This window comes from Dendrobates tinctorius, unplaced genomic scaffold, assembly GCF_039654945.1.
Source record: "Dendrobates tinctorius isolate UK_male_01 unplaced genomic scaffold, ASM3965494v1 ptg000098l, whole genome shotgun sequence".
Classification (NCBI taxonomy): Eukaryota; Metazoa; Chordata; class Amphibia; order Anura; family Dendrobatidae; genus Dendrobates; species Dendrobates tinctorius.
The window spans coordinates 23,999,702-24,024,806 of NW_027361766.1; the positions used below are offsets into that span (position 1 = coordinate 23,999,702).

Consider the following 25,105-nt stretch of genomic DNA (forward strand, 5'->3'; position numbering starts at 1 on the left):
AGGGATAGGGTCAGGGTTAGTTAGGGTTTAGGGTTTGGGTTAGGGTTAAGTATGGTTTGGTTAAGGGTTAGGGTCAGGGTTAGGGTCAGGGTTAGGGTTAAGTATGGTTTGGTTAAGGGTTAGGGTCAGGGTTAGGGTCAGGGTTAGGGTTAAGTATGGTTTGGTTAAGGGTTAGGGTCAGGGTTAGGGTTAGGGTCAGGGTTAGGGTCAGGGTTAGTAAAGTCATGGTTTGGGTTAGTGTGAGGGGCCACCTAATGTTTGGAAAAAACGCAAACGCGGTAAAAACGCACTAAAAACGCATACAAACGCATAAAAACGCTGCGTTTTTTTCATGCATGCTCATAAAAATGCTTGAAAAAAACGCAGCAGTTGTATGCTTTTGTATGCGTTTTTTCAATGCGTTTTTTTGCGGGAAAAACGCGCTGCAAAAAAAAGCAAGTGTGAAATTAGCCTTACAAACAACTAGATAAGATAAACAAGTAAATACAATCAGTGATTCAGAGAACACAAATAGATTCACAAAGAAGTTCCAACTAGATATTATTTTTATTTACTGGGTTTTTGGGTTACAAAAAATAATAATGAGAAAAAAAACATTTTTGAGTGCTTTTCCAGCACTTTACTACAAATTATTAGAATAAATCAATCAGAAAAAAATGAATGTTAAAATTGGAATAAGTCATTCATATTCATTAATGCCAGATACAAATCTATGTAAAAAACAAACAAACAGTGCTTCATGGGGCAAACCATTAATGTTTAAAGGCCCCTTTACGTTTAGCGATGCACCAGCGATCGGACCACGATACGACCCGGTCAGGATCGCTGGTGCATCGCTAAATGGTCGCTAGTGAGCTGCCAAACAGGCAGATCTCACCAGCGACGTAGCGACGCAGCAGCGGTCGTTACTTCCCTTTCACACACAGCGATGCTGATGTCCTCCCGCCTGCATCCACACGTCGCTCGTCGGCGCCAGCAGGAAGCGTCCAACGAGAAATGGACCCGGCCGATCTCGCGCGATCAGCGACAGACAGCGGGGGAGCCGGTCGGAGGTAAGTATCACACATAGCGATATCGCTAGCAATATCGCTGCTACGTCACAAAATCGGTGATGCTTTAGCGATATTGCTATGTGTAAAACCCCCTTAAGAGTGGAGTAAGCAAATCCATTCTAGCCCCCTGTGTTGTCTCCAAATGTTACCTGTTGTTTTCACCTGTTAGGGCTCATACTCACTTGCAAGAGACTCGCACGATTCTCGTGCGAGTCTCTTGCATGAAAACATGGCACTGCCACTGGCACTTGGACCGGAGCGTGCGGCTGCATAGAAATACATGTACCCGCATGCTCCGGTCCGAGTGCCGGTGGCAGTCCCATATTTTCATGCGAGAGACTCGCACGAGAATCGTGCAAGTCTCTCGCAAGTGAGTATGAGCCCTTAAACTTACAGTGAAGTTGCCACTGTAGACCCCCTCCCAAAGCCCAACTAGTCTTTCAAAAGGAATTCAAGTCCAAAGTAAACAATTAGAATATGGTTTGAAAACTTGAATTCAAAAACATTAGTCTATTATTCTGAACTAACCTCAAAACTTCCTTGGTACATTAAAGTCTATGACCACCAGTTACAAAAAATACATTGTTCACTGAATTTTCATAAAAACACTGTAGCAAAATTACCGTAACTCAGAATATAAAATATACAATTTATTTTTTTCAACCCATGCTACTTAGAGCCATTACGGGCCTTCTAAGGTGCTTTACTCAATTCTTTGAGAAAGGCTTTGCTGATTCGGTCTTTGGTTCTGAATATGTGTCTCCTGCATTGAGATGTTTTACAATTGTGTAAACTGGAAGAAAAGTTATGTTGTTTTATTCTAAAGATAATCAAATCTTCCAAAATTTGTGCCAAATTGTGTGGCTTTTACAGGTAAATTCAATTTGAATCTTTATTATTCTGCATTGGGGTCTCTATGGACCCCAAAGAATAACAAACATAGGATGGAAAAAAATCTATATATTACTCACCTCACCTGTCGACAGTCCGAGCCTCCACACTTCATGACCAAGTCATGTCCAAGTTCTTTTTAGCTTTTTCACTCCAGGCCCTAAGCACAACTAGGCCTCTGAAGTTACTGTGCTCCAAGGCAATGCTTGTTATAATATTGTGACGTGAGCTGGGGCGGTGATGTCAGAGGCCAAGTGGAGTGACGAGGCCGAAGAGAATGTGAGCAATGTAGGAAAGAAGAGCTGCAGATGACCATACTGCGGTCTGGAGGGGTGGTGGGACAGTGAGCGTTTGTGTGTCCCTGTATAGTTTAACATTATAGAGGCCGCATTTTGCGGAATTCACATAGAAGAAATTGCAAAAATGTTATCTTCTGGAGAACATGATATTTTTGTAAAATTTGAGGAGAATTCAATTTTACTCTAATTAGTTCCTCTCTAATTACTTGTCTTACAAAGCCATCAAAACAAGTTGGTCGTTTTTCCATAGTTATTATTCAGGCTGAGACTGAACTTTCCTATTACAGTCATATAACACTTGTAAGATTAGTGATTAGTAGTCAATCATGACCAAGCAGGTCTTCTACTAGCAGCAGTTTCATCGCCTCCTTAAACATTGCCTGTTTCTGGTCAAAAAATTAAATATTCAAGTTTGACATTACTATAATCAATGATATCGTCAACCATTCATAGTGCAGATAGGACTTATTGCTGGAATACTCCTAGCATCTTCACCCTTATCACCATCATTATAATTCATGGGTGGCTCGATGAACAATAGGAACTTTATCAGAGTCAGCATTCTGAATCAACTGATAGTAAAACTGTGTAAGGCGTTCTAAGTTCTCCAGCGAAATTCGCTCATTTAACCCATGGATTCTGAAATATAAGAAGCAACTCGTAGTTATTCTAATGCAGACTAAATAATTGGTTGCTTACAACAATTATTGCATTTTAGGATATATTTTACTCATATGATCTTTGAATGAGGATTTTACTGTCTCTTCCAGTTATTTCTATACAGACTACATGAGAAATAGCAATCGGCTCAAACTTGAAGCCTCTACTGTAGTTCATTACATGAGTTGAGAATGGAGTTTCAGAGATAAGACTCCTATTATCTGTATGTCAAATCATAAAAATGAAAATATGTCCAGTCCCTTAAAAAGAATCTCTCACCAGGCTTTTGTTATTCCTTCTCAGAGAAGCAGAATGTAGACGGAGACCCTGATTCCAGCGATGTTTTACTTACTGAGCTACTGCTGTCATTCTGATAAAATGTTATTTGCTGCTGATCTACCAGATCCCTGAATGCTGAGCTCTATATAACCCTTCCCTCTCCACTGATAGGCAACTTTACGCCCATATACTGAGTACACAGAAAGCTGCCAATCAGTGATGGGGTGGGGATACTGAGCTCATTAATATGCTTGACTACATGGCAGATTTACTTGTCCTTTAGTGATAATCTCCCACTGATAAAACAGTGATTTTTCTAAAACTAAAGGCCCATTTACATTTAGCGATGCACCAGCGATCCCGACCACGATACGACCCGGTCAGGATCGCTGGTGCATCGCTAAATGGTCGCTAGTGAGCTGCCAAACAGGCAGATCTCACAGCGATGTAGCGACTCAGCAGCGGTAGTTACTTACCTTTCAGACGCGGCGATCCTGACGTCCTCCCACCTGCATCCACGCGTCGCTCGTCGGCGCCAGCAGGAAGCCCAGCAGGAAGCGCCCGACGAGAAATGGAGCTGCGCGATCAGCGATGGACAGCAGGGGAGCCGGTCGGAGGTAAGTATCACACATAGCGATATCGCTGCTGCGTCACCAAATCGGTGATGCTTTAGCGATATTGTTAGCGATATCGCTATGTGTAAAACCCCCTTTAGTTAAGCAGCCCAGTAAGTGACACATTGCTGGAATCAGGGTTTCTGTCTCTACATTGTGCTGCTATCAGATTAGGTACCGTTTTAAATGACACTGATGTGAGTTCATAATATATTTTAAAAATCATTAAGTCAATTTGCATGTGTAATTTCATATTCCTAAAATAAGAGAGTTCGTTCAGTTAACTCTTACCTAAGCAGATCTTCAGGTTTCAATCTGAAAGGGCTAAATCGATATATGCTGTCACTCAGATTAACAAAATGACGGCTGTCAGTATTTCCAATGCAGACACCTAATGAAATACACAAACTGGACATTATTTCTGTACTATATACAATGCAAGCACAGAGGAGTCATTTACTATAGAATTTATAGTAGAATACGGTCATAAAAATGTTGCTAGCTTTAATGTATACCTATTTTGTGAGACACTTAGTGATTTTTTTACTTTATTTAAACTGGCTATCACTATACTATACACAAGAAATTAGGGTAAAATTAATAGCTAATATTCTAATATATAAAGCTCAATGTGTGTCTATGTATGTGTGCGTGTATGTATGTATGTGTGTGTATGTCCGGGATTGGCATCCGCACCGTCGCAGCTACAGCCACAGATTTTGGCACAGTCACACGTCTGGACCCCGAGAGTGTCCTAGGCTATGTTGTGAGGCGTAATTTTAACCCCGCGCGTTCCAATTCGCCAAACAATTTTGCCCCTATCTACATAATGGGGAAAAAGTGTGTGTTTCAGGCCCCGCCCCTCATTATGATGTCATAATGGTTGCCATGGTGACGCTGATGTCATCATAGGTTGCAAGCCCCGCCGCTCATTATGATGTCATAATGGTTGACTATGGGATGGAGGATGTGTGATGGGTATATGGGCACTGGACTATGGGATGGAGGATATGTATGACGGGTATATGGGCACGGGACTATGGGATGGAGGATGTGTGATGGGTATATGGGCATTGGACTATGGGATGGAGGAAATGTATGACGGGTATATGGGCAACGGGACTATGGGATGGCGGATATGTATGATGGGTATATGGGCACGGGACTATGTGATGGAGGATATGTATGATGGGTATATGGGCACGGGACTATGGGATGGAGAATATGTATGATGGGTATATGGGCATGGGACTATGAGAAGAAGGATGTGTGATGGGTATATGGGCACTCGACTATGGGATGGCGAATATGTATGATGGGTATATGGGCATGGGACTATGGGATGGAGAATATGTATGATGGGTATATGGGCATGGAAAAATCATTTGAAAGGTAACTCACCAAACCCTGACTAATGCACTGGCAGGATGCAGCAGAACCCCATTGATAAAGGTTGGGGCAGCACAAGTGCATTCCACTGATGAGGACAGCCAGTAACCAATTGTGGTCTGGCTGCCCAGTGGAAAAACTGCACACAGATGAGGCTTGCATAAGGCATAAGTCACACTGAGTGTTAGGGACTCATAATATCTGGGGACCCTTGACGTTGGGTTGTGAGCTTATCTGCTTTGGCCAAAATAGTAACCAATACCCCATATTTATTTATCTTTTTGCACTTTTTAGCAGGATGCAGCTAGAACCCTTTATGTTGGCTTGGTCCTTTGTGGGATGCATGTGTATATATAGTGCAGAGCAGCCCGCCTGCTAATATTATGGGCGTGATCAATAGGCTGCTCAGACACTTGTGCCTCCCTTAGATACCCGATGTGTACCTTAGCCACCAGCTCCCTGCATCAGCGCACTGGTAACTAACGTACACAGCGACGCCGCGCGCTCGGCGTCACTGGTGCTGATCGCTGGTGAAGCTGTCTGTTTGACAGCTCACCAGCGATCATGTAGCGACTCACCAGCGATCCTGACACGTTGATATCGTTGTCGGGATAGCTGGTGAGTCGCTTTGTGTGACTCCAGCTTTATGTATAGCTATATATAGCTATATAGGCTAGACAGTAGATTGCTAAGGGTAAATGTAAAGCAATCATCCTATCAATCCATTGTTCTACCAGCCCTAGGCCCATTGTGTGGATGGAGATAGTAGATCCAGGGGAGCAGTCACCACAGGAGTCTCACATACAGCCTCAGGTGATGGAATATACTTTTTTCTGTGAGCTAAAGAAAAATCTCTAAGGGGGAGGGAGAAAAGACACAGGGGTTGAATCAGGCAGTTGTTGGAGTGACTTCGACGTGAGAAGATACATGCTGGGATGGATAGATGGACTATGGAGTTTTGGAGATTGATTGTTGGCTGGAGGGGTATCCATGAGCTATGGTCGTGATATCCATCGTCTGGAGGGACATAGGCTGTGACTGCACACTATACCGGCTGGAGATACCAAAAGCTGTGGGTCAACCAAAAGATGGGAGACAGTGGGTATCACCTGGTACGGGGCCAGTGAAACTACTGATCTCAGATTGGGAACTTGTGGACTGAGGACATTGTATGTTGGCCATGGATATATGGAATAAAAAATAGTTGCATCATTAACCTGCCTAGGTGATTTTTATATCCCACAACATCAGATGTTCACAGGGCTAGTAGACTTTTGATTAAAACTGTGGAATGAAACACAGGTCTATGTAAGCCCATGGTGTTAGTCTAATGTATGTTACTATTTCTATGAATAAATACAAATTTCTAAATTTCTTGTCTCCTTTTTAAGTAGGCTTTAGAATATGATTGTTCTCGATGGTTATTTTTCATAAATGTACTGAAATGGATTACAAATAAGATAAACAAATTATTTTTAATTAATTTATTTACTAAAACTTGGCAGATAGAATGAAGCGGAATAAAGTTACGGTATTCACAAAACTTTTCCCGGAGATGCAAAAGTAGAAACATAATATATTGCATATATCATCTTACCTGGAGCAACTGGGGCTGCTGAGAAGACAGAATTAATTGTTCGCTGTAAAGTTTGGTATCCAAAGTTTGATTCATCATAGGGACTGATAGGCAGAGGGTCAAATGAGTTAAGGACTGAAATTTCCACTCTTTCATCACTTATGGTGTTCTGAATTATGTCCAATGCCTGCGAAATTAACAAATGGATTATGATACAAAAAAAATATTCCCAATTTTTGGTTGAGTCCTAGCATAAAATGAATCCTGCAAAACCCAACAAAGCAGAAAAATCTTAGTTTAGATCAACCAGGTAACATTAAGGAATAATACTTGAACCATTACCCTGATCCCTACCAAAAATAGATCAATTAATACAATAAATATGAAATGTAGATTTCTTTATTAAATCAACACAAAGTTCACAAAGATAATAAATAGATACATCAACTTCAAGACAAAAAAATAGGAATGTGAACAGCCTTGCCTGTGTAAAGATCTCATACAATTATTTTATCAATAGTTTGAAACAACAGGTATACCGTATATAAGGAGCATATGTATGCATTTTTATGGGATTGGAGTGGGGTGTTCTAATACATACAGTACAGTAGATTTATGACTATCAGTCCTTTCTACTCTTTTAGCACTCCTATTTCCCCACTCCTGGTTTTACCCACCAGTGATGTGGATCTGTAACTGTAATATACAGCTTATTAAAGGATGAAATCCACATTGAATTCCGCATAAAGAATTGACATGCTGCAGATCTGAAATTCTAAATCACAAGTCAATGAACATACATTAACAAAATATCTGTACGTAAATACTGAAAAGGTTAAGAAATTTTAGCAATAAAATATACTAAGTACAGGTGCATCTCACAAAATTATAATATCATCAAAAAGTTACCATAATTTATTTCAATTCTTCAATACAAAAAGTGAAACTCATATATTATATAGAGTCTTTTCAAACAGATTGATCTACTTCAAGTGTTTATTTCTGTTAATGTTGATGATTATGGCTTACAGCCAATGAAAACCCTAAAGTCATTATCTCAGTAAATTAGAAGACTTTATAACACTGTTGAGGAGAGACTTAAGTTCAAATACTTAACTAACTTCAAGTGTATTAATTATTTCACCTTACATGAGCTTTTTCAGATCAAAGTGTGACACTAAAGATGGCTGCCATTTCCTGCTTGCCTCATACCATGTGCTATTGGAACTGGAATTCCCTGTTTGGCCAACCACCATGTGCTACATGGATCCACCCACGACGACACCCACTGTGATGACCTCATGGACCAACCCAGACTGATGACCTCATGGATCCGCCTGGACTAGCTCACTGCCCAACCCACTAACCAATGGAATACATCTGGACACTTTAGAGTTAACCGAGCCCCCTTACAATGGACATAAAACCTATGTGTGAATCAATAAAGTCTCTCTCACTCTTGCTCTCTCTTGGAGCTATGCCATAGATTGATCAAAGAGAGATTACATCCAACTATATCTGGAGTGATTCTTTTTGTGCGCACTGATCAATATCCATTGGGACAGGAGCAGGCAATGATTGAACATTACTTATTGTTCAACCTAACAACACCAGCTGTGCCAAGTCCTGCTGGAGAATGAAATTTCCATCTCCAAAAAGCTTGTTGGCAGAGGGAAGCATGAAGTGCTCTAAAATTTCCTGGTAGACAGCTGCATTGACTTTGGTCTTGATAAAACACAGTGGACCTACACTAGCAGATGACACAGCTCCCCAAGCCACTGATTGTGGAAACTTCACACTAGACCTCAAGCAGCCTGCATTGTGTGCCTCTCCACTCTTCCTCCAGACTCTGGGACCTTGATTTCCAAGGTCTAGTGTGAAGTATCCACAATCAATGATGGTTTCAGGAGCCATGTTATCTGCTGGTGGAGGTCCTGTTAGGACGGCAGAACGCACCAAATATAAAATAACAGGAGGTGCGTTCGCCGCCCGGAGTCCACCGTGCGGTAGGTGACAAGACCGCTGCTGAACAATGGCAGATGCACCTAATCAATGAGGTACTGCGCTCGGGTTAACGTCACCCGAACGCTAAGGACGGCTCTGTTCTGGCACAGAGTCGCAAGAGGCAATGTGATGCCGAGACGCGGCTCTGTTAATGTCACAGAGGCCTGTGTGTGGCGACGCAACAGCGACCAAGTGTAGCTGCGGTTAGTGCAGAGCAGCGGCAGGTAAAGCCGCAGACGTCGGCGCTGAGACACGGGCGCCGACGGACGCTAGTGTAGGTGAGGATCACGTGGCGTGTAGCTTGCCACAAGCTGAGACTGACTATCCAACTCTCTGTCACCATTCGTAATATCCGAGGGAAGGGGTTTCATAATGCGTCAGTCACCAGTCCACACATCCATCACCATACACAGACAGCATAATATGCTACACTAGCGCATCGCCGAGCCGCCATGCGGGCTTTTTATAGTGATGCGCTTCCGGGACCTTCCATTAGCTTGGGAAGGACCAATCAGATCCAACGTAGGACCTGAGCATGTGACCCCTGCTCTCCAGTGAGAGGTCAAGTTGCGGGCATGCCCAGTAGCACGGCATGAGGACTTAGCCTCAGGAGCAGTTTCCTGCAGAGCAGGTTGCGCTGCTATTGCTGCACCAGAGATGGCAGCAACATCCAGGCTGTCAGAGCGAGTCTGTCAGCAAGCCTGACTCGCTGTGTTTGCTGAGCAACACCCGGAGCGGTCGAGAAAGAATGGGAGACCGCAGGATGTCTGGCTCTGGACTCCTGCTGTGCAGTGCCAGGAATCTGACGCCTAACATTACCCCCCCCAGGGTCCCCTCCTCACTGCGCTCAAAGGCCACGACCAGAAGCGGTGCATGAATATTCTCCACCGGCTCCCAGGTCCGAGCCTCGGGACCATGACCCTTCCAGTCCTCCACCAAATAGAACTTTTTGCCACGGACAAATCTGCTCCCCACGATGGCGTTAACCTCATACTCGTCAGACGATAAGTCTGATGACCCGGTGGATGGCTCAGAAAACCGGACCATGTGAACTGGTTTGAGGAGGGACACATGAAACACGTCCGATATGGCCAAATGTGGAGGAAGAGCCAGGCGGTAGACCACTGAGCTAAGGCTGGTTTCACATTTGCGTTAAAACAACGCTGCGCCCTGCGTCGTTGAGCCCCGCCCCGAGCCGGCTCCCTGCCCGCCCCATCCGGGATCACCGCCTACTTTCGCATTTGCACGCATGCGATCGGCGCACCCTATCTTTAGCATAGGGTGCGCAGATCATGCGCTGCCAGTGTGAAAGTAGCGTGCTGCGCACTTTTGACGGTGCGCCGTGCGCGCCGAAATGCAACATGCTGCATTTCGGCGCGCACGGCGCACCGTCAAAAGTGCGCAGCACGCTACTTTCACACTGGCAGCGCATGATCTGCGCACCCTATGCTAAAGATAGGGTGCGCCGATCGCATGCGTGCAAATGCGAAAGTAGGCGGTGATCCCGGATGGGGCGGGCAGGGAGCCGGCTCGGGGCGGGGCTTAACGACGCAGGGCGCAGCGTTGTTTTAACGCAAATGTGAAACCAGCCTTAGTCGCTCGAGGACCTTGAACGGTCCAATGTATCGTGGTGCGAACTTGGGAGACTCGACCCGCAATTTAATGTTCCGGGTGGAGAGCCACACCATGTCGCCAGGGGAGAAGCTTGGCGCGGGTCGCCGGTGCGTGTCGGCGGACGCCCTCATCCTTTCTTTAGATGCCCGGATAGCATCCTGAGTGTGATCCCAAATGTCCCGGGCCTCCACTGCCCAGTCTTCCACCCTGGAGTCAGTGGAGGACACCGGCATTGGGACAGGGACGCGTGGGTGTTGACCATAATTTAGGAGAAAAGGCGTCTGACCAGTGGAATCGGCCACCGCATTGTTTAAGGCAAATTCAGCACAAGGCAGCAAGGATGCCCAGTCATCCTGCCTGGCAGAAACAAAATGTCGTAGATAGGTGACCAAGGTCTGATTCGCCCTTTCGACCAAGCCATTCGTCTCGGGATGGTAGGCGGAAGACAGATTTAGCTCGATGCTGAGTAAGATGCAGAGCTCCCTCCAAAAACGAGACGCAAACTGGGGACCTCGGTCACTTACGATATTTTCCGGCATACCATGTAAACAGAATACATGCTTAATGAACAGGACGGCCAGACCTCGGGCGGAAGGTAGTCGTGCGAGTGGCACCAGATGTACCATTATGGAAAAATGGTCGGTAACCACCCAGATGACCGTACTGCCACTGGACTTGGGCAGGCCAACTATAAAGTCCATGCCCACCATTTCCCATGGTCTATCCGCTACTGGCAGGGGAAACAAGAGCCCCGCCAGCCTCTGTCTAGAGGGCCTGTTCCGGGCACACGAGACGCATGCTTTCACGTATGCCTTGACGTCTTGAGCCATATGTGGCGACCAATATGACCTTGCCAGGAGTTCGGTGGTCCGTTTGTTACCAAAATGGCCACCTAGCCTGGAGGCATGTGCCCAGGCAAGAACCTCCGGCCGTAGCCGAGGGGGCACCAAGGTCTTGCCTGGCGGTACCGACTCGAGAGCAATAGGAGCCAAGGTCGTAAAACTCTCCGGAGGGAGAATTAACCGGGGCTCAGCTTCTCCTTCTTCCGCTGAGACCACCGAGCGCGAGAGGGCATCTGCTCGGACGTTCTTCTCCCCGGAGAGGTAGTGCAGGGTGAAGCGGAAGCGAGAGAAGAAGAGCGACCACCTGGCCTGACGGGAATTCAGGCGTTGGGCCGTCTGAAGATAGACCAGGTTTTTGTGGTCCGTGAACACCTGAAAGGGGAACCGGGCTCCCTCCAGGAGATGTCTCCACTCGGAGAAAGCCAATTTCATGGCCAGCAGCTCCTGTCGCCGATGGAGTAATTTTTCTCCGCCGGTGAAAAGGTCTTAGAATAAAAGAAGCAGGGATGCTTCCGACCTTGAGCATCCTTTTGGTAAAGGACTGCTCCTGCACCGATGGAAGCGTCTACCTCAAGGATAAACGGCTTATCCACATTGGGACGGTTTATATTGGGAGTGCCTGCAAAGTGGGACTTTATGGAGGAAAAAGCCTTAGAAACCTGTTCGGTCCACGCCTTAGGATTAGCTCCTTTTTTCGTGAGAGCAACCAAAGGAGCTACCAGAGTGGAGAAGTGGGGTATAAACTGACGGTAATAATTAACGAACCCCAAAAAGCGCTGCACCGCTTTAAGAGAATGGGGTTCCTGCCAGTCCATAACCGCTTGCAGTTTGGCCGGATCCATAGCCAACCCCTGGGCCGAGATGACCTAGCCCAGAAATGGCAAGGACTCCTGCTCAAACTGACACTTCTCCAGCTTGGCGAACAGGGAATTCGCCTGCAGGCGGTCGAATACCCTGCAGACATCTTCCCGGTGGGTGGGAAAAGCTGGCGAAAAGATGAGGATGTCATCCAGATAGACCACCACCGAGGTAGAAAGCATGTCACGGAAGACGTCGTTGACAAAGTCCTGGAAGACAGCGGGCGCATTACAAAGGCCGAAGGGCATGACCAGATATTCATAATGGCCATCCCGAGTATTAAAAGCTGTCTTCCATTCGTCTCCCTCGCGAATACGGATCAGGTTGTATGCCCCTCGTAGGTCTAGCTTTGTGAAGAGCCGCGCCCCACGCAACCTGTCGAACAAGTCGGAGATCAACGGGAGAGGGTACTTATTCTTTACCGTGATGGCATTGAGACCCCGGTAGTCGATACAGGGGCGTAACTCTCCGCTCTTCTTCTGAACGAAGAAGAAGCCTGCCCCAGCCGGTGACACCAATTTCCTGATAAAGCCCCGCACCAGGTTCTCCCGGATATATTGGGACATTGCCTCTGTCTCCGGGAGAGACAATGGGTAGACACAACCTCGAGGAGGTTCTGTGTCCGGCAGGAGGTCAATCGGGCAATCATAGGGATGGTGCGGCGGGAGTGTCTCCGCAGACTTCTTAGAGAAGACGTCCGCATACTGATGGTAAGGTTCAGGATGCGTGGAGAGATCTGTAGGCAGCTCTGTAGACGCTACCTGAAGACTGTCCGTTAGACACCTTCCCTCGCAGTCCTTGCTCCAGCCCAGTATTCTCCCCGACGCCCAATCAATGTGAGAGGAGTGACAACGAAGCCAGGGAACCCCGAGGAGTACCTGATCGATGCCATGAGGCATAATAAGCAAGGACAGGGTCTCCCGATGTGAGGGGGACATGGCGAGACCGAATGGGATCGTCTGATGGGTCACTTGAGATGGCAATGGTGCCCCATCCACCACCCTGATGGTCAGAGGTTGTGGGAGTAGTACCAGGGGAACAGAGTGACTCTGGGCAAAACTCGAGGATATAAAGTTCCCCTCGGCCTCGGAGTCCAGAGTAACCTCTGCCTCCCAGGTGGAGGAACCATTGTCCAGAGTACCCCGGAATACCGGCTTAGGCGAAAAGGGCTCCATCTGGGACTGGCCACCACCTACAACCATGGAACGGGGTCGTCCCTTTGGCCGCTGAGGACATGTGCCAGCCGAGTGGCCAAAGTGTCGGCAGTGATAACAGCGCACAGAGCCCTGCACCTGACGTGGCTTAGTACCGGTGCGAGATACCTCCATGGGCTCGATGGAGGGAGGCTCCTGAGAGGAATGGCTCAGCGGTTCGGTAAAGGTGGGAGCCAGGTTAATTTTACGTCTGGATTGAGTCCTCTCCAGCCCGCGCTCCGTGAACCGGAGATCAATACGGGTGGAGACGAAGATCAATTCCTCCAGAGTTGTGGGAATATCTCGGGTGGCTAGAGCATCCTTGACATGCTCAGCTAGGCTTCTCCAGAACACTGGGAATAACACTTTGTCCGGCCACTCCAGTTCGGAAGCCAATGTCCTAAACCGGACAGCATAATGGCTAACCGAGAGTGACCCTTGTCTTAACGCTAACAGTTGGAGAGCCGTATCGTGCGTGACCCGTGGTCCCAAGAAGACCTACTTCAGAGCCGCGAGGAACTGAGCAGGCCCCTGAACCACGGGATCATCATGTTCCCACAACGGTGTGGCCCACTGCAATGCCCGGCCAGCTAACAAGGAGACAATAAAGCCCACCTTGGCCCGCTCTGTAGGAAACCGTGCAGCCAGCAACTCCAGGTGAATGGAGCACTGACTGACGAATCCCCTACAGGTGGCGCTTTCACCCGAAAACTTATCGGGGAGGGAAGAGATTGTTGGCGAGGGCAAAAGTGTGGGCACACGTGAGATGGCCTCAGTGAGCGTCTGGGCGGCAGCTAGCACCGCATTCGCAGCTGAGTTGGTGCTCACGATAGCCGCCAACCTGCTCTCCAGCTGCCGAATGTAGTGCTGCAGCTGCTGCACGTTTGCCATAGTCAGCCAGACCCTGGCGCTAGTGTAATGTTAGGACGGCGGAACGCACCAAATATAAAATAACAGGAGGTGCGTTCGCCGCCCTGAGTCCACCGTGCGGTAGGTGACAAGACCACTGCTGAACAATGGCAGATGCACCTAATCAATGAGGTACTGCGCTCGGGTTAACGTCACCCGAACGCTAAGGAGGGCTCTGTTCTGGCACAGAGTCGCAAGAGGCAATGTGATGCCGAGACGCGGCTCTGTTAATGTCACAGAGGCCTGCGTGTGGCGTCGCAACAGCGACCAAGTGTAGCTGCGGTTAGTGCAGCGCAGCGGCAGGTAAAGCCGCAGACGTCGGCGCTGAGACACGGGCGCCGACGGACGCTAGTGTAGGCGAGGATCACGTGGCGTGTAGCTTGCCACAAGCTGAGACTGATTATCCAACTCTCTGTCACCATTCGTAATATCCAAGGGAAGGGGTTTCATAATGCGTCAGTCACCAGTCCACACATCCGTCACCATACACACACAGCATAATATGCTACACTAGCGCATCGCCGAGCCGCCATGCGGGCTTTTTATAGCGATGCGCTTCCGGGACCTTCCATTAGCTTGGAAAGGGCCATTCAGATCCGACGTAGGACCTGAGCATGTGACCCCTGCTCTCCAGTGAGAGGTCAAGTTGCGGGCATGCCCAGTAGCTAAGCATGAGGACTTAGCCTCAGGAGCAGTTCCCTGCAGAGCAGGTTGCCCTGCTATTACTGCACCAGAGGTGGCAGCAACATCCAGGCTGTCAGAGCGAGTCTGAGCAGCAAGCCTGGCTCGCTGTGTTTGTTGAGCAACACCCGGAGCGGTTGAGGAAGAATGGGAGACCGCAGGATGTCTGGCTCTGGACTCCTGCTGTGCAGTGCCAGGAATCCATCGCCTAACAGGTCCACTATGTTTTAGGCTGGTTTCACACTTCAGTGGCTCCGGTACGTGTAGTGACATTTTCCTCACGTACCGGAGACACTGACACACGTAGACACATTAAAATGAATGTGTCTCTGCACATGTCAGCGTGTTTTCACGGACACATGGTCTGTGTAAAAAAAAACGGGATTCATGTCATTGTTTGTGGGAGCGCACGGTCCGCAAAAGTGCAGAACACGTTCACACGGGGCACATGGGGAACAGTTCACACTTCACACTGTTCATGTTCATGGACGGCCGCCGGGGAAGAAGCACTACTGTAAGGGCTGTTCCCCGGCAGCTGGTGCTGACTGCGGCTGTCATTCTTCTCTCCTGCTCTGCCGGCAACAGCAAGCAGGAGAGAAGAATGAAAAATAAAAACCCGACGTGGGGTCCCCCTTATATTTGTAACCAACCCGGCGAAGCTCACAGCTGGGCGCTGCTATTTTCAGGCTGGTAAGGGGACATTGATCTTGGCCCCCCACAGCCTAAAAAAAGCAGCCCCCAGTTGCCCAGAAAAGGCGCATCTATTAGTTGTGCCTATTCTGGAGCTTTGTCGGGTTCTTCCCACTTGCCCTGTAGCGGTGGCACGTGGGGTAATAAGGGGTTAATGTCCCCTTTCTATTGTAAGGTGACACAAAGCCCAGGTTAGTAATGGAGAGGTGTTAATAAGACACACAAATAAACACACACAATTAGAACAAAGTATTTTAATGAAAGAATACACACATTGTTTAAATCTTTATTACACTATTAATTAAATTGCAATGCCATCGTTCTCCTGGAAAAAAGTTTAAAATAATAAACCAAAAATATACATTACCTGTCCGGCGCTCAGTCACGTTCCAACGGCGTAATCCATCTCGGGGGTTATCAGTTTACAGGCAGAACGCTGCTTACACAGCCGCTCCGACTATAAACTACTGTAGAATGAATGGAAGCAGAGCGCAGACTCAGTGATGAGCGGTGACGTCACCGCTAGTTACTGAGCATGCGCCGGCTGCTTCCATTCATTCTACAGTAGTTTATAGTCGGAGTGGCTGTGTTAGCAGCGCTCCGCGGATAAACTGATGATGTAGATGATGAGAATACGATATGGTAAGATGACATCACTAAACTAACCCCATTAACATTCCTGCAAATCGAAAATGGTGTTTCTATGGTTGACAAGGCAATTACACAGAAAAATAATGGCTTTGGGGTCATCCAGTCATGGTGGCCTGTAACACAGCTTGTCTAATAAGCTCTAATATTTTGATATTGCAGTGCTTCCGGTTTGTCAATCAAAGTGTTTCATAGACGTTTCATAGTTTTTAGGTTGAAAGAAGACACAAGTACAATCTATTCCTAAACATGTTGATACAGAGCATTGTATCACAAACTCCAGTCCTCACAGGCTCCCAACTTTCATGTTTTCAGGATTTCCATAGTATTGCACAGGTGAGAGAATTCCTAAAGCCTTGATGATACTTCCACCTCCTGTGCAATACTAAGGAAAACCTAAGAACATGACCTCTTGGGGGCTGTGAGAAACACTGATACAGAGGAAGGACAAAACCCCATGGAGAAGATGCTAATTGCCCCATATTAACCCCTTAAGGACCAAGCCACTTTGTAGGTTAATGACCAGGCCTTAGTTTTTAAATCTTACCACTGTCACTTTATGAGGCTATAACTCTGGAACGCTTCGATGTATCCCACGGATTCTGAGAATGTTATTTCGTGACATATTGTACTTTATGATAGTAGTAACATTTCTTCAAAATTTATTGTGCTTACTTGTGAAAAAAATGTAATTTGGCAAAAATGTTGAAAATTTCAATTTTCAAACTTTTAAATTTTATACCCCTGAGGCTATGTGCCCACGCTAGCATTTTTAAACGCTCAGGAAACTGATCCCCTTCCCAGAAAACGCGCGTCTTTTTTCCACGCGATTCTTGCGCATTTTGTGCAAAAAAAGCCGCGCATTTTTTGACCCGCGTTTTCTGGGAACATTGGGGAAGGCTAAAAACGCTCAGCAATGCGGAAATTAATGAGCATGCTGCGTTTTTAGCCGCTAAGCGATTCCTGAGCGGTTAAAAACTCATGCATTGGCACAAAAAGCCAAAAAAGCATGCAAATTAATTTGAAGCATCTTTTAAGCGTTTCTGCAGAGTCTGAGCCAGCACAAACGCTGCGGAAACGCTTAAAAAAACGCAACGTGGGCACACAGCCTCAATCAGAGCCTTATGTCACTATGTTACACATAGTTAATAAATAACATTTCCCACATGTCTACTTTACATCAGCACAATTTTTGAAACATAATTTTTTTGTTAGGAAGTTATAAGGGTTAAAATTTGACCAGCGATTTCTCATTTTTCAGCAAAATTTACAAAACCATTTTTTTAGGGACCACCTCACATTTGAAGTCACTTTGAAGAGTCAATATGACAGAAAATACCCCAAAGTGACACCATTCTAAAAACTGCACCCCTCAAGGTGCTCAAAACTGCATTCAAAAAGTTTATTAACCCTTCAGGTCCTTTACAAGATTTGAAGCAATGCGGAAGGAAAAAATGAATATTTAACCTTTTCTCACAAAAATTTGACTTCGGACACTATTTTTTTTATTTTGTCAAGGGTATCAGGAGAAAACAAACCACAATATTTGTTGTGCAATTTCTCCTGAGTACATCGATACCCCATGTGTGGAGGAAGACCACTCTTTAGGTGCATGGCAGGACTAGGAAGGGAAGGAGCACCATTTGAGGTTTTGAACGTAAAATTGGATGGAATCGAGAGCGGACGCCATGTCGCGTTTGGAGAGCCACTGATATACCCCCCCACAAGTGACCCCATTTTGGAAACGACCCCCCAAGGAACTTATCTGGCTGTGTGGTGAGCACTTTGAACCCCCAAGTCCTGAGTATGCTGATACCACATATGTGGGGGTAAACCACTGCTTGGGCATATGACAGAGCTCGGAAGGGAAGGAGCGCCGTTTCACTTTTTCAATGTAAAATTGGCTGGAATTGAGATTGGACGCCATGTTGCATTCGGAGAGTCACTGATGTGCCTAAACAGTGGAACCCCCCCACAAGTGACACCATTTTCGAAACTAGACCCCCTAAGGAACTTATTCTCGATGTGTGGTGAGCACTTTGAACCCCCAAGTGCGTCACAGAAATTTATAACGTAGAGCTGTGAAAATAAAAAAAAAATCACATTTTGTCCACAAAAATGATCTTTTTACCCCCAATTTTTTATTTTCCCAAGGGTAGCAGGACAAATTGGACCCCAAAAGTTGTTGTGCAATTTGTCCTGAGTACGCTGATACTCCATATGTGGGGGTAAACCACTGTTTTTGTCTTATTGCGATCTTTGTGAGGCCGAATGAACAAATCCACAAAATGTGAAAAATTGGTTTTATTTTTTACGCCGTTCCTTGTTCGGTATAAGTGATTAGGCCACTTTGTTCTTTGGGTCGGTACGATTACAGCCATACCAGATTGATATTTTTTTTATGTTTAGCTTCTGTCACACACTAAAAGCCGCTTTTTTTTTGTAAGAATTTTTTGCATCGCCATATTTTGAGAGCTTTAATTTTTCCATATTTCGGCCGACAGTCATGTGAGGTCTTGTTTTTTGCGGGACGAGCTGACATTTTTATTGGTACCATTTTTGGGCACATGACATTTTTTGATCGCTTTCTATTCCGATTTTTGTGGAGGCAGAATGAATAAAAACTAGCAATTCAGGAATTGTTTATTTTTCTCTGTTCTGTGTGTGGTAAAATTGGTAAGGCAGCTTTATTCTTCGGGTTACTACGATTACAGGGATGCCACAATTATATCTTTTTTTATGTTTTGGCGTTTTTACACAATAAAAACTTATAGAAAAAATAATTATTTTAGCCTTGCTTTATTGTGAGAGCTATAACTTTTTATTTTTCAGCTGATAGAGCTTTATGGCGGCTTCTTTTTTGCGGGACAAGATGGCGTTTTCAGTGATACTATTTTTATTTACATTTGTCTTTTTGATCGCGTTTTATTCCACTTTTTCCAAGCGATATGATGATAAAGCATAATTTGCTACTTTTTTTGTGGGTTTTTTTACAGCGTTCACTGAAAGGGTTAACTAGTGTAACACTTTTATAGATCGGATTTTTACGGATGCGGCGGATACCAAACGTGTACTTTTTTTGTTTATTTAATTTTTTTACATTAAAATGGATATTTATTAGTGGATTTCTTTTATTATTATTATTATTATTTTTAATATTTTTTACATATTTTGTAATAAATGTTTTCTTTTTTACCTAGTCCCTTTATGGGACTTTCACTTTTTTCACTTTGGTTGCAGGTATAATACATTGCAATGCTCCAGCATTGCAGTGCATTATACCTATGCTGAAAGCTTCTGACAGCAGGCTGTGAGCATGGTCTCAGAGGCTTTCCGTAGCTTGATGACCATGGGTCGTCATGATGACCCCGGGTCACCATGGCAACGATTGGGCCCTGCGATGATGTCGCGGGGACGCCGATATGAAGGTTCCTGTCCCTCTGCCACCCTCCTGAATGCTGCGATCGCGCTCAATCGCACCAATTAGGGGGTTAACAGCCAGGGGCAGCGTGGAAACCGCTCCTGGCTGTTAGTGCAGAAGCTCAGCCACTGGCAGCGCTGAGCTCCTGCACTGACTCGGGGGTGGTACTGATATATCAGTATCTCCTGCGCGGTCATGCTGTTATCGGTCAGTCAGATTTATGAAAGCTTCTTTTTTTATGGGGTGGGATTGGAGTCGTACTTTTGAACGACACCATTCATTTTACTGAAAAAGGAAAAAAAAATTACAAGTGACGTGAAATTGTGAAAAACATGCAATTTTGACATTGTGTTTTGGGAATTGCTTTTATTATGTACATTGTGAGGCAAAAATTACATGGCACCATGATTATACAACTCAGTTCGATTACGGCAATACCAAACTTGACAAGTTTTTAACATATTTTATTGGGGGGAAAAAAAATCATAATTTTTTTTAAAAAACAATTTTTTTGATTGTGTCACCATTTTCAAAGACCTGTAATGTTTTAATCTTTCCGTTAATGGGGCTGTGTGAGAACTTGTTTTTTCAGGTTAAAACATTTTTGTTGATTTCATTTTGGGATAGATATGAAGCTTTGATAGCACCTTACTGCAATTTTGACATTTTGAATTTTTTTGGTGTTTACTGTGTTTACAGATGGGGTTCATAATTTTTTTTATTTAGATAGATCTTTGTGGGTGGTAATACAATGTGTGTACTTTTCTTTTAACCCCCTTCACCCCCCAAGCCAGTTTTCACCTTCATGACAACGACAAATTTTACAATTCTGACCAGTGTGACCCTCTAGGGTGATAACTCTGGAACACTTCAACGTATCCCGTTGATGTTTTTCGTGACATATTGTACTTCTTGACAGTGGTAAAATTTGTTCGATATGACTTGTGTTCATTTATGAAAATATTGTAAAATTGGTGAAAATTTCACAATTTTCAAACTTTTAATTCTTATGCCCTTAAACCAGAGAGTTATGTCACACAAAATAGTTAATAACTACAGTATATACTCGCGTATAAGCCGAGATTTTCAGCCCATTTTTTTGGGCTGAAAGTCCTCCTCTCGGCTTATATGCGAGTCATATACGCCAGGGGGTCGGCGATGGAGGGGGAGCGGGGCTGTCAGATCATACTGACCCCCCAGCATGTCTCTGCAGCCCCCCCGCTTCTCCCACGGTGTCCTTTCCTTCCTTCAGCAGTCACGTGGTACTGCTCATTAAAGTCATGAATATGTGCCACGCCCTCTGCCTGAACAGTCACTGACAGAGGATGCGGCAGACAGCAGCGAGCAGCGTTGGACCGGGGACAGGTGAATATCTCAGGTGCCGGGGTCCTGAGTCAGCGGTGACACTGGCACCTGGTCCCCAGCGACGAGAGGTGAGTATGTAATTTTTTTTTGCAGCAGCAACATATGGGGCATATTCTATGGAGCATTTTATGGGGGCATAATCTATGGAGCATTTTATGGAGCATTTTATGGGGGTATAATCTATGGAGCATTTTATGGAGCATCTTAAGGGGGCATAATCTATGGAGCATCTTATGGGGGCATAATCTATGGAGCATCTTATGGGGGCATAATCTATGGAGCATCTTATGGGGGCACAATCTATGGAGCATCTTATGGGGGCACAACCTATGGAGCATTTTATGGGGGCATAATCTATGGAGCATCTTATGGGGGCATAATCTATGGAGCATCTTATGGGGGCATAATCTATGGAGCATCTTATGGGAGCATAATCTATGGAGCATTTTATGGAGCATCTTATGGGGGGCATAATCTATGGAGCATTTTATGGGGGTATAATCTATGGAGCATTTTATGGGGGCATAATCTATGGAGCATCTTATGGGGGCATATTCTATGGAGCATCTTATGGGGGCATAATCTATGGAACATCTTATGGAGCAGCATATGGGGCATAATCTATGGAGCAACTTATGGCGCCATTATTAACCTTTGTGCAGCATTATATGGGGTGTATTTTGTATGGAGCATCTTATGGGGCCATCATGAACTATATGGAGCATTAAATGGGGCTCCTGATTCAATATGGATATTCAAAAACATTTAACCTACTGATGTCTCAATTAATTTTACTTTTATTGGTATCTATTTTTATTTTTGAAATTTACCAGTAGCTGCTGCATTTTCCTAGGCTTATACGCGAGTCAATAAGTTTTCCCAGTTTTTTTAGGCCAAATTTGGGTGGTCGGCTTATACTCTGGTTGGCTTATACACGAGTATATACGGTAACCTTTACCACGTCTACTTTATATCTGCATAATTTTTTAAACATAATTTTCTTTTGTTGGGAAGTTATAAGGGTTAAAATTTGATCAACAGTTTCTCATTTTTTCCATCAAAATTTACAAAAAAACATTTTTTGAGGACCACATCAAATTTGAAGTGACTTTGAGGGGTCTATCTGACAGAAAATGCCCAAAAGTGACACCATTCTAGAAACTGCACTCCTCAAAGGCCTCAAAACCACATTCAAGAAGTTCATTAACCCCACAGGTGCTTCACAGGAATTAATGCAATGTGAAAGGAAAAAAATGAATATTTTACTTTTTTCACAAAAATATTACTTTAGCCCCAAATTTTGCATTTTTACAAGTGTGACAGGAGAAAATGCATTGTATCATTTGTTGTGCAGTTTCCCCTGAGTATGCCAATACCCACTACGTGAGGGAAACTGTTGGGTGCATCGCAGGGCTCAGAAGGGAAGGAGTGCCATTTGACTTTTTAAACACAAAATTTGCGGCCACCATATCGCGTTTAGAAAGCCCATAATGTGCTTAAACAATAGAAATCCCCCACAAGTGACCCCATTTTGGAAACTAGACCCTTCCAAGGAATTTAGATAGGCAAGTGGTGAGCACTTTGATACCCCAGGTGATTCACAGAAGTTTATAACGTTGATCTGTGAAAATAAAAAAATCCAATTTTTCCTGCAAATATGTTGGTCTTGGCCCTAAGTTTTTCATTTTGAAAAGGGTAACAGGAGCAAAATGGACCACACATTTTGTGCAATTTCTCCTGAGTATACTGATACCTTATATGTGGTTGAAAACTACTTTTGAGGCACAGTGCAAAGTTAAGATGGGAGTAAATGCCATAATGGAGTTCAGATTTTGCTGGAGTGGTTTGAGGGGGCCATGTCACATTGGCAGAGCCCCTCAGGTGCCAGGACAGTAGAAAGCCCCCATATGTGACCCTATTTTACAAACTCCACCTCTCAATGAATTAATCTAGGCGGGTACAGTGAATATGTTGACAGCATATGTGCCTCACAGAAATTTATACCATTGGGAGGTGAAGAAAGAATAATTACATTTTTACAGGTAAAATGATGTTTCACCTGCAAATTTTTCATTTTTATAAGGGCTAATAGGAAAAAATGGACCTCTGAGTTTGTTGTGCAATTTGTCCTCGGTACACCAATACCATACATGTAATCAGGAAATACTTTTGAGGCACAGTACAAAGCTCAGTAAAAATGGTACCAAAATCTGTCCCACAATTTTTGCTAAACGTGAAAATATCCCATATGTGGCTGTATACAGTACTGTTTAGCCACATGGCAAGACTCCAGAGGGACAGACTGCTATTTGGCTCCTGGAGCACAGATTTTCCTAGAATAGTATGCAAACTCCATATACAGAGCTCCTAAGTGCTATAAGAGCAGAATAGCCCTCTCACGTGACCCCATTTTGGAGATTATCTACAGGTGTAATGATGATTTGACTCCATGGATATTTTCTAGAAACAAGCAGATGTGAATGTTGCTGAGTGAAAATTGCAAATTTGCTATTGTAGTACATTGTAGTGCCCAGTACATTATGCCCAGCTTGTGTTTCTGGAAACATGTGGCGCCCCCAGGAGTACGGGGGGTGACATTGCCTCCCTCTACGGGAGTGATGTCATGCCTGGGAGCAGTGAAAGGGTCTCTCTGTCAGGTAGTTCCAGCAGACAACACAGTTCCTACTCCAGGCCAGCAGAAGGAGCTCTGAACCTAACTGTAGAGGAGCTGCTCTCTGTGGTCAGGAACAGGAAGTTAGTTTAGTTGAAGTGTGGACAGAGAAGAAGGAGGACGTCGTGGGAGAGGGAGCTGGGGGCTAAGAGCTTAGAGGAGCTCACCCCTAAGCTGAAGCGCAGAGACCGGACGCCGGAGCCCGAGGCTGTATGGATACTAAAGGTCCCACAGCAGAAACCGGAGGAATAGAGGCTGTAAATGCTCTGTTCCCAACTGAGACTTGACGACACAGTAGCAGCGTGTGAGCCAGAGACGCCATTAAGGGCAGTTCATGAAAGAGGCTACAGCTACCTGTCATGCGAGTGGAGTTCTAAGTAACAGACAGAAAGAGGAACTTGAGTGGAGTTCAGAACCGCAAGTATTTCAAAATAGCACTAGAAAAGGAGACCTCACAACCCACCTGTATAGAGAGATTCTTAAATTGCTTCCAGGCTGATCAACTCCTGTACCATCTGTAATCTAAATCCTGGACTGTACCTACAAAGCACAGTAAAAGGTAAAAGAAGCTGCACTCTGTTGTGTCCTTTGAATTCTTCCAGCACCACCTTCTCAGCACTGCTACATCCCTTGCTCCACACTACATCACCATCTATTCTTCAACATCTTTCTCATCTGCCTTGGGACTCAGCTCTGCCTGTGGAGAGCTATTCCACCTCTGCTGCATCACACCATCTGTCCCAGAGGATCTGCACTGCAGTGCTGGTCGCCTCTGACCGGATACCACAGGTGGCGTCGCGAACACTTAATACAAAAACTCATTATTTTTCATTCCCTTGTACATACACCCCTATTATTGGATGCCCAGGGCCACGGACCGGGTCACCGCCGCTGTGACACTGCCCCTTTAAGAAGCGGCCCGGTACCGAGTACCCCACTGCCCTGGCGGGCGCTCCAACTTGGCGTCACGAACAGGATATCGAAGCCAGGTATCACCAGGTCCTGTGTGCCAGAGACTGTACTGTGTGCTATGGACTGTATTAAAATTGTGCAATTGCTGCCATTACCATGCCACACGGCGCGCAGGAAGCCGAAGGGGCGTGCTGTCGTGGGCGGAGTCTGAGAGAGAGTGCAAAAAGTGAAGTGCTGCGCACAAAGATATCAGCGGGCGGGAAGCAAGGAGCTGAGGCCTGGAATCCTGGCATGCAGCGTTCATCCAGCCTGCGGAGCTACAGCTTGGTAAGCCAGTGGAAATTCAAAGCCTGGCTAATGTTAACTACGGGAGGAAGAGAATGTCTAATGCGGAAGAAGATTTAGCGGTGAACGCCGCCGTAGCCCCCTTAGCGCCGCAGGATGCAGGGACAGGTGCAGCTGCAGCCTCAGTAGCGCAGCAGAATCCAGCAGCCAGCACAGCTCCCAGAGCGCAGCAAATCAAGCGACCGCCGCCTC

General features: G+C 45.6%; 1 protein-coding gene across 1 annotated transcript in view; it reads right to left on the minus strand.

The window, feature by feature from the left end:
* Nucleotides 1-523: 523 nt before the first annotated feature.
* PM20D1 (peptidase M20 domain containing 1) overlaps nt 524-25,105 on the minus strand; it is a 146,857-nt gene continuing 122,275 nt past the window's right edge. Inside the window, exons 11-13 of the mRNA XM_073587233.1 lie at nt 6,782-6,947; nt 4,087-4,186; nt 524-2,881 (exon numbers count right to left, since the gene is read on the minus strand). Of these exons, the coding sequence (XP_073443334.1) occupies nt 2,752-2,881; nt 4,087-4,186; nt 6,782-6,947 (396 nt within the window). The 3' untranslated portion in view covers nt 524-2,751. The remainder of the gene's footprint in view (nt 2,882-4,086; nt 4,187-6,781; nt 6,948-25,105) is intronic.